This window comes from Gossypium hirsutum, chromosome A13 (genome assembly GCF_007990345.1).
Source record: "Gossypium hirsutum isolate 1008001.06 chromosome A13, Gossypium_hirsutum_v2.1, whole genome shotgun sequence".
NCBI classification, from domain to species: Eukaryota; Viridiplantae; Streptophyta; class Magnoliopsida; order Malvales; family Malvaceae; genus Gossypium; species Gossypium hirsutum.
The window spans coordinates 104,294,911-104,305,184 of NC_053436.1; the positions used below are offsets into that span (position 1 = coordinate 104,294,911).

General features: G+C 37.6%; 1 protein-coding gene across 1 annotated transcript; it reads left to right on the forward strand.

Annotated features, from left to right (window-relative positions):
- Positions 1-913: 913 nt before the first annotated feature.
- LOC107894441 (sugar transporter ERD6-like 8) lies at positions 914-9,857 on the forward strand. Its single transcript, XM_041085548.1, has 18 exons — positions 914-1,118; positions 1,216-1,278; positions 1,392-1,481; positions 1,711-1,770; positions 1,861-1,926; positions 2,014-2,079; positions 2,261-2,336; positions 2,455-2,519; positions 2,691-2,783; positions 2,860-2,940; positions 3,072-3,156; positions 3,267-3,310; positions 3,397-3,459; positions 3,531-3,590; positions 9,052-9,105; positions 9,205-9,264; positions 9,350-9,464; positions 9,615-9,857. Exons 1-18 carry the CDS (start codon positions 948-950, stop codon positions 9,725-9,727), a joined length of 1,425 nt encoding a protein of 474 aa, XP_040941482.1. The 5' UTR covers positions 914-947; the 3' UTR covers positions 9,728-9,857.
- The last annotated feature ends 417 nt before the right edge of the window (positions 9,858-10,274 follow it).

The following is a 10,274-nucleotide window of genomic DNA, read 5'->3' on the forward strand; positions in this document are numbered from 1 at the left end:
GTACATCCACGTTAGCGTGTTTTTGCCTGACTCAAGGAAAAAACATTGATGTGGAAGCGTTTTTTTAAGATATCCTCTGAAAATATATCCATATTAACACATTTTTGTGTTTTCGGTCCATATCCATCATTATTTTTAAAAACGATCCATTTCCATAAATAATTTCGGAAATGGAACTTTACTAGTACTAAACTCTGTATCAATGATATGTTATAGAAAAATTGTATATTATTTTGCGGCAGTGTTGTAATTATTTACGAAGTTCCTAGAGATGGTTGGCCTTTTGAATCATAGAATAAGAGATAATAGGGGGATGAAGGTGGCATAAAATGTATGGGCAAAGATCAAAAGTTGGCCAAAAAAATACCCAAAAAGTCATTAACTAGCCATACCTGGACACTTCTAGTTTTGTTGTGGGTCCAAAATCATTGACGAAAATGCAATCATTGCAGGCTCTATATTTAAAAGAAAATCCTAAAAATATGCATGAAACCGACTATTATATGAGTAATCCAATATGTATCTTCACTTTGATATTTATGGACATATGACAAATATCTGGGACAGACTAGAGATATTTTTGTACCTGGATTTTATCATTTTACAGCTTGGCTAATTCTATTTTCTCTTTTTTGCAAACCATATAAATGCATGATTTTGGATACTGAAGCATGCAAAAGCTGAAGCTTATGGACTTACCATTTTTGCTTTCTGGTCTATGTAATTTCCATCAAAATTATATTGCTGAAACAGGATCATAAAAGATTCTCCTTCATTCATGTGAGCCTGTAGGAAAACGCAGGAAAAATAGAGGGGAAAATTGCAGGTCCGGCCGGTTTTAGTTTGTTTTTCATATTTCAGATTCTTGCTTGATGCATCTCTTAGTTTTTTGGTCTTCAGTTTGCAGGTTAAGGACTGCAGTGCAGGGTAAGAGTTTCATAAGGAAGATGAAAATGGCGGACTCACAGGATATTGAGATAGGATCAAGTGGCAGCTTGTATCAGCCATTTTTTCATAAAGATGAAAAACAACAAAACTCGCACGATAATGGGAATCTGTTTATGGTTATTTTCTGCACATTTGTTGCAGTGATGGGCTCTTTTGAGTTTGGCTCAAGTGTAAGTTTCTCTATCATCTTAGCCAATTAACAAGCTTTTCAGTTATTGTTTGTCAATGAACTGATCATTTTTTTGTTGGGTTTTCTTTGTTTTTCAGATAGGATACTCTTCGCCTACTCAGCAAGGTATAATGGAGGAACTTGGAATGTCCTCTGAAGAGGTACATGAGCAAGAAATTAGCTTATCTCTTTCTTAACGTTACCCGAATTCAGGAGTGAGTTTTGTATATAAATATCCGCAACAAAATATTGAAACTTTGTTGTCTATTTGCAGTATTCAATGTTTGGATCCATACTGACTATCGGTGCAATGGTTGGTTCAATCTCTTGCGGGCGTGCTGCTGACCTCATTGGCCGTAAAGGGGTACTCATATCCGACCTACATCTAACTATGATTATGAAAATACGACCCTCTAAAGATCTGCAGAATATATAGAAAGATTATGAAAAAATTGAACATATCGGTGTTGGAGACATGAACATATACATATTACATTTGGACATATCCTGTTACTGTATAATCATCCTATGGATTAAGCAACATTTGATCACTAAATTCTCTGCTTAAACTTTCTATATTTCTGTCATTGCAGACTATGAAGATGTCATCAATCATCTCCATTGCAGGATGGCTCATAATCTATTTATCTCTGGTTTGTTTTTATGTTAAAAAATTCTCCATCAATTTCCGTAACAGTTCTTACCTCGATAAGTTGCTGAATGAACTCCGTTCTTTTTTCCAGGGACCTCTATCTCTAGATGTCGGAAGATTTTTAACAGGATATGGGATTGGTGTTAACTCCTATGTGGTATACCTTCACTTTCTATATGGAATTTTAGGCTAATTGAGATTTAATTATTGTGTTATATCCTCTTTAACACTCCTGGTTTTATAGGTGCCGGTTTTCATTGCTGAGATCACCCCAACACACCTTAGGGGGGCTTTATTAACAGTACATCAGGTATCAAAGTTGCTCGAACTCTTTTTACTTTCCCTTGAAGTGTTTCAAGTGTGTTATTCATATCTGACACATATCCTTCGAACACATACCCATATTTAAAACACGACTATCTTCGAGTAACATAACTTTATGGGAGCCATTTTTTTTCTTTGATGATTTTACACTAAATCTACTTTGGCAGGTTGCTATTTCCACTGGTCTGCTGGTGGCATATACAGTAGGTGCATTTGTTTCTTGGAGAACACTGGCTTTAACTGGTAAGTTAGTTACTACATATATTGTGTTCATGGGAAGATAAACTTGTAAATTAGAATCAGATTTTAGTCTTATTTGATTGTTTCATTTGGTTTACCTGAAGTTGATTCTCTGTTGCAGGAATGATTCCATGTGCTGTTATGATTTTGGGGCTATATTTCATCCCAGATTCCCCTAGATGGCTGGTAAGATCACTTTCTTACTGTAAAAACTAGGGTCCTCGAAGAATCATAACTCTATAGCCATATTTGCATATGCTCTCGACATAGGCTAGAAACTTGAAAAAATGTTGCACATTCTTTAGTATCAAGAAGTTCATTGCTTGAAAATCATTGAGTGAGTTGTGTGGTATACAGGCAATGGTTGGCTGCCAAGCTGAGTTCAATGCTGCACTTCAGAAGCTTCGTGGAGATACTGCTGATGTTTCAAGAGAAGAAGCTGCAATAGAAGTACTTAACTCAATCGCATTTTCCCCCTTTTTTAATCCTTATTTTGGGAATTGAGACTAATTTTTTTAAGTCATAGGAATCTTTGGTAACACTTCAGCATCTTCCAAAAGCCACTGTGTTGGATTTATTTCTCGAACGAAACTTACGTTTAGTCATTGTAAGTATGGCAACACGATATTACGATTGTTATTTTACGGATTTCGACTCTCTGTCGTCGATTTCGCTTGTTTTCACTTACTTAATGCCTTTTCTTTTGTTTCCCTTTTATGCTCAACAAATGGCATACAGATTGGAGTTGGACTGATGGTGTTCCAACAGTTCTCTGGTTACAATGGAGTAGTTTTCTATGCAAACCAAATTTTTACATCTGCAGGTAATCTGATTTCTATATTATTAAATAATGATTGGAGTTCGGATGATGACCGAATCCCAAAATGTCCAATGACACCAAGAGAGACAATTTATATTTTTCTCTCATTTCAGGAGTTCCTCCAAATGTTGGAAGCATTCTCTATGCATGTTTACAGGTTTCAATCTTTTTTTTCTCTCCCTCCCATTCTCTTATTTTGATCCACTATCAGTGACATAAAACCATGTTTCTTTGATCCTTCAGATAATTGTTCTTTTGCTTGGTGCTGTTATAATCGATAAAGCTGGAAGAAGGCCTCTCTTAATGGTAGATAAATCTATACAGATTGTTAAATAACTAATAAAAAATTCATATTAAAATGTGTATTTCTGTTTCAGATTTCTGCAAGTGGAATGCTCCTTGGCAGTCTACTTACTGGAGCCTCCTTCGGTTTGAAGGTATTGTTGTTCCAATAGGGTCGGAAGCGTGTAAATTATTGTACTAAAAAATCACACAAAGTTCAATTCCCAGGGAAGAGAGGTGGATCACATGGATCTCTTAAATACCAAGTCTTTCCTTAGTCAGAATATCCCTTCTATAGTAATTTAATAGCACAATTAAATACTACTATTATACCCTCAAATATTGAAAGAAAAATAGGATAAGAAAGAACACAAGAGTTTTAACGAGGTTCGGTAAATTATACCTACGTCCTCGGGCACTAACACCAGATGATAACTTTACTATCTTCACAATATTACAAACAAATAGAATTCCTTGAGAATTCTCAAATGGGAGAAGAGAGAAAACTAAGAGAGAAAGATTGGTTGGGATGGTTGAAATGAGAAATGGTTAGGCCTATTTATAGTTGAGGTTCAGGGACTAACTTGCAAATGGCCTAAAATTAGGGACCAAAATTGTAATTATCCCTTTCAACTTTAAACAACTTGCCAACTATTTTTTTTCTTTCGGTGCCAATTGCACCTCCCACCATTTTTGACTTTTCAACCCCTTTTTAATTTAACTTATCAACAATCTCCACCTTGAAGATTTGATTAGGATAATCACATCTTCACACACTTCCTTCAACTCCCCAAATTCGATAAAGCTATCTTTTGTAGTGCCTCCAAATGCGCTCTCGAGCGCCATACACCTAAAGGTGCTCAAATTCTCAGGATGTTAATCAAGTTCAAACAATGATTAAACTTGATTGTTGTTACCACCTTGGTCATCATATCTGCGGGATTATCTGTTGTCGGAATCTTCTCAAGTAGAATTTTTCCTTTTTCAAAGACTTCCCGCACAAAGTGATATCTTACGTCGATATGCTTGGTTCTTGAATGATAGACTTGATTTTTCGCTAAATGAATAGCGCTCTGACTATCACAATATAGACTAATGTGACTTTGATCAACTCCCAAGTCTTTCAATAATCCATTAAGCCAAATAGCCTCCTTAACAGCTTCTGTAACTGCCATATATTCTGCCTCTGTAGTAGACACAGCTACTGTAGACTGTAAGGTAGACTTCCAACTCACTGGGGCTTTCGCAAGAGTAAACAGATACCCCGTAGTTGAACGACGTTTATCTAAATCACCAGCAAAGTCGGAATCAACATATCCAACTACAAACTGACCAAGTGCTTCATCCTGTTCAAAAATTAAACCAACATCTACGGTTTTTTGAAGATACCGTAGAATCCATTTCACAGCTTGCCAATGTCCTTTTCCAGGATCATGCATATACCTGCTCACAACTCCAACAGCTTGTGAAATGTCAGGCCTCGTACACACCATCGCATACATCAAACTCCCAACTGCATTAGCATATGGGACTTTTGCCATATATTCTCTTTCTTCTTCAGTTTTCGGAGATAATTGAGCACTAAGTTTCAAATGAGAAGCAAGTGGGGTACTTACATGTTTTGTGTTTTCATTTACACCAAAACATTGTAATACCTTTTTCAGATATTGCTTCTGATTCAAACAAAGCTTGCCTCTCTGTCTATCTCTACTTATCTCCATGCCGAGAATCTTCTTGGCCTCACCTAGATCTTTCATCTCGAACTCTTGATTCAACTGAGCCTTCAGCTTATCTATCTCATTTTGGCTCTTCGAAGCGATTAACATATCATCAACATACAAGAGTAGATAAATGAAAGATCCGTCATGCAGCTTCTGCAAATACACACAATTGTCATATTTGCTTCTTGTGTACTTCTGCCTTCTCATAAAGCTATCAAATCGCTTGTACCACTGCCTCGGGGATTGCTTCAATCCATATAGCGATTTGTTAAGCTTACAAACCCAATTTCTACCACCAGCATCTGTGTATCCTTCTGGCTGAGTCATATAGATCTCCTCTTCTAACTCACCATGCAAGAAAGCCGTCTTAACATCAAGTTGAGCTAGCTCCAAATTCAACTGTGCTACCAAGGCCAACAAAATTCTAATGGAGGAATGCTTCACAACAGGGGAAAATACATCATTGTAGTCAATTCCCTCCTTCTGAGCGTAGCCTTTAGCTACCAATCTTGCCTTGTAGCGAATATCCTTCTTGCTAGGAGATCCATCTTTCTTTGCGAATACCCACTTGCATCCGATTGCCCTTTTACCTTTCGGTAATTGCGCCAACTCCCAAGTATTGTTCTTCCGGAGAGACTGCATTTCTTCATCCATGGCGCTTTTCCATTTATCACTTTCTAAGCTTTGCATTGCTTCTTGATAAGTGATAGGAATATCATCAACAACGGGAAGGGCGTAGGCCACCATATCAGTAAATCGAGCAGGTTTACGAATTTCTCTCCGTGGCCTTGCAACTGCAACTGGTTCTGGTGTACTTAGTGGTTCTTGGGTCAGAACCTCTTCAACCTCTAATTCCTCCATTGTGGCTGGAGAATTAGACTTATTAACTGGGCAAATCCCCATCTGCTCAAACTCCACCTGTTTTGGAGTACACTCCACCTGCTGTGGAGTATTGCTCGTCTGAATATCTTTATCTGCTACCTTTTTCAATGTGGCAGATTCATCAAAGGTAACATCTCTGCTACAGATCATTTTCTTTGTGCTTAAGCACCAAAGACGAAATCCCTTCACTCCAGAAGTGATTCCCATAAAGAGAGCTTTCTTTGCCCTCGGATCTAACTTTGACTCCTTCACATGGTAATATGCAGTGGATCCAAACACATGTAAGGAATCATAATCTGTAGCCGGTTTTCCAGACCATACCTCCATAGGAGTTTTTCTTTCTAATGCAGATGATGGCAAACGATTAACAAGATGGCCAGCGTATGTCACAGCCTCAGCCCAAAATTGCTTGCCCAACTCAGCATTGGACAACATACATCGAACTTTCTCCAGCAATGTTCGATTCATACGCTCTGCCACTCCATTCTGTTGTGGTGTATCCCTAACTGTGAAGTGTCGAACAATACCATACTCTTGGCACACATCAAAGAACGGATCACTTTTATATTCCCCTCCATTGTCCGTCCTAAGCCGCTTGATTTTCTTGCCAGTCTGGTTTTCGATCATAGTTTTCCATTTAAGAAAAACTCCAAGCACTTCATCTTTAGTTTTCATGGTATACACCCAAACTCTTCTGGAAAAGTCATCAACAAAAGTAACAAAGTAGTGTTTTCCTCCCAACGAAGGTGTTTTGGAAGGCCCCCACACATCTGAGTGAATATATTCCAAAATACCTTTTGTATTATGGATAGCAGTGCCGAATTTCACTCTCTTTTGCTTTCCCAGAACACAGTGCTCACAAAATTTTAATTTGCAAGCCTTTGCACCTTTCAACAATCCTTGCTTTGCCAGAATTTGCAAGGATTTTTCGCTGGCATGTCCCAACTTCATATGCCACAACTGCATTGAGTCCAAGTCTTTGTTACCGGAAGCTGCAGCGACTGCTCCAATAACTGTACTACCTTGGTAGTAATACAAGTTATTTTTCCTGATGCCCTTCAATATCACAAGTGCGCCAGATGTCACTTTCAAAATCCCATCTCTCATAGTAACAACTGAACCATTGGATTCCAAGGCTCCCAATGAGATGAGATTTTTCTTCAAACTGGGCACGTACCGAACATCAGTCAGAACTCTGGTTGATCCATCTTGATTCTTTAATTGGATTGAACCTATCCCAACAGTTTTACAGGCATTGTCATTGCCCATATAAACAACTCCTCCATTTAGTTCTACTAAATCAGAGAACCACTCCCGGTTAGGGGACATATGATAGGTACAACCCGAATCCAATATCCACTCATCTGAATGGAACGACGATGATGATGCAACCAGTGATAGTTCAGAGTCACTAGTATCATGCTTTGCAACACAAGCATCTACAGCAGCTTTTCCCTTATTCTTCAGCTTTGGACAATTTTTCTTCCAGTGGCCTTTCTCATGACAAAAAGCACATTCATCTTTCCCGAGTCTGGACTTTGACTTTGATCTCCCCTTTTGAGTTTTCTTCCGAGTATATGAACGACCTCGGACTACTAAAGCTTCTGTATCTCTGATTGAGTTTTTCTGTTTGTCCTTCTTTCTCTGTTCATAACTGTATAAGGCCGCACAGACTTCGCTCAGAGATATATCACTCCTGCCATGAAGTAGAGTAGTTTCTAGGAACTCAAACTCCTCAGGAAGTGACCCCAACAGCATCAAAGCCAAATCTTCATCTTTGAATGTCTCATCCATATTCAGCAAATCAGTGACTAACTGATTAAATTTGGTGATGTGATCATTCATTGTGGTACTTGGGACGTATGTGAAGCGAAACAGTCTTTTCTTCAAGTGGAGCTTATTTTGACTGTTTTTCTTCAAAAAATTTTCTTCAAGTGCCACCCACAACTTATTTGCAGAAGTCTCCTTTGAAAAAGCATACCTCTGCTCTCGAGAAAGGCATGATCGAATTGTGCCACATGCCAACCGATTGATCGCCTTCCAATCTTTCTCCTGTACATCATCTGGTTTCTCTTCATCAATTGCAATGTCTAAACCCTGCTGAAAAAGGGCATCTAGAACCTCACTTTGCCACATACCAAAATGGCCCGTGCCATCAAAGATCTCCACGGCCAATCTTGCATTTGCAATTGTCGGTCTTGTCCACATGGACGATGTTGAAGCTCCTACACCGACCGTTTTCTCCATAATCTTTCAATATACCTAAGGAAATCTTTTCTGATGTGGAAGATCAGTTTAAACTGCAACCACAGAGCATACTACGATTAACCTTCGGCTCTTGATACCACTTGTTGTTCCAATAGGGTCGGAAACGTGTAAATTATTGTACTAAAAAATCACACAAAGTTCAATTCCCAGGGAAGAGAGGTGGATCACATGGATCTCTTAAATACCAAGTCTTTCCTTAGTCAGAATATCCCTTCTATAGTAATTTAATAGCACAATTAAATACTACTATTATACCCTCAAATATTGAAAGAAAAATAGGACAAGAAAGAACACAAGAGTTTTAACGAGGTTCGGTAAATTATACCTACGTCCTCGGGCACTAACACCAGATGATAACTTTACTATCTTCACAATATTACAAACAAATAGAATTCCTTGAGAATTCTCAAATGGGAGAAGAGAGAAAACTAAGAGAGAAAGATTGGTTGGGATGGTTGAAATGAGAAATGGTTAGGCCTATTTATAGTTGAGGTTCAGGGACTAACTTGCAAATGGCCTAAAAATTAGGGACCAAAATTGTAATTATCCCTTTCAACTTTAAACAACTTGCCAACTATTTTTTTTCTTTCGGTGCCAATTGCACCTCCCACCATTTTTGACTTTTCAACCCCTTTTTAATTTAACTTATCAACAGGTATATTTTATCAAACTTGCAATCTTTTGTTACTTTCTGAAATTTGTTTGATCATGTTTATCTCTTGACATACTGTATTTTCTTCAACAGGAACATGCATTGGTTTCTGATATGGGTCCCATGTTTACAATAATTGGCATCATGGTAAATCAACAAAACCATAAACTGGTTTCTTATTTTATGGACAGAAAAGATTGCAAATGTTGAGATTGAAACTCTTAAGTACACATCCTCTTTTTGCAGATATATATGGGCTCCTATTGTCTTGGATTGGGTGGAATTCCATGGATTGTAATGTCTGAGGTAAACAAGAACATGTAGTTTTTTCATTAGCTTTTAAATGAATTGATGAATGAGTAGGGGTGATTAAGTTGAGAATGTGGTGCAGATATTCCCTCTCCACATCAAAGGCATTGCAGGCAGCCTCGTAACATTGGTCAGCTGGGGTGGTTCTTGGGTTGTTTCCTTTACTTTCAGCTTTCTCATGGACTGGAACTCATATGGTAATTAAATCTTCCTTTTTCGACACAATATATGATGATAAATATGGTCTTCCAAATATATAAAAGATTTTCAAATTTAAATAAATCCGTGTCGAAAATGTTTGATGTATTGAACAGGTTTGGTTTGCTCTTAATTTGTTGGTTTTGCAGGTACATTTTTGATGTTTGCTATATTCTGTGTAGTAGCGATAGTGTTCATCTGGAAGTTGGTACCTGAGACGAAGGGACGTACCTTAGAAGAAATTCAGGCTTCCATGGAGTAGAAAATAGGAAAAAGAATAGAATAGGATTGGACCCACTGATCCCATTGCTAGGGTAGGGTAGTCCAGTCCAACGAGTGTAGAAGAAGTAGATGTTATTTGAACTAGTGGAAGTGGGTTTAATTGTTCAAAATGTCGGCTTGAGTTGATGGGTGTCGAATTCACTAAAAATAATATTTTTATGCTTAAACCGTAAATAAATAGTAATAGAGGGAGTAGAATTGATCCTACAAAAACTAACTAGGTTGCACATTAGGCAATTGTCATACTCATGATTGTGACGGTCTGTGCAAGAATAAACAGGAAAATTTAAATTGGATAAAAGTAAAAATAAGAGAAATATTTGAAATCGAATTAACCATAAAAAAAAAACAAAAACAAAATTAAATTGAATAAACCAATGAGATGAAAATTTAGCTCCAGGCTCGATTTTTAGCTCCAATTCTGAATCAATCATTGTTAACAAGTACTCTCCTTCAATCGATAAGTCAATTATAGCGATCGAGGATGCTTCAGAACACCAACCCTTCCGTGTGTAAATTAATTGTAG

Excerpts from the sequence above, each read along its gene's own strand:
- LOC107894441 (XM_041085548.1), top strand. The coding sequence starts at position 948 with ATGAAAATGGCGGACTCACAGGATATTGAGATAGGATCAAGTGGCAGC. Across the intron at positions 1,927-2,013 it reads TTGGTGTTAACTCCTATGTG|GTGCCGGTTTTCATTGCTGA; the intron begins GTATACCTTCAC and ends CTGGTTTTATAG. Across the intron at positions 2,080-2,260 it reads CTTTATTAACAGTACATCAG|GTTGCTATTTCCACTGGTCT; the intron begins GTATCAAAGTTG and ends CTACTTTGGCAG.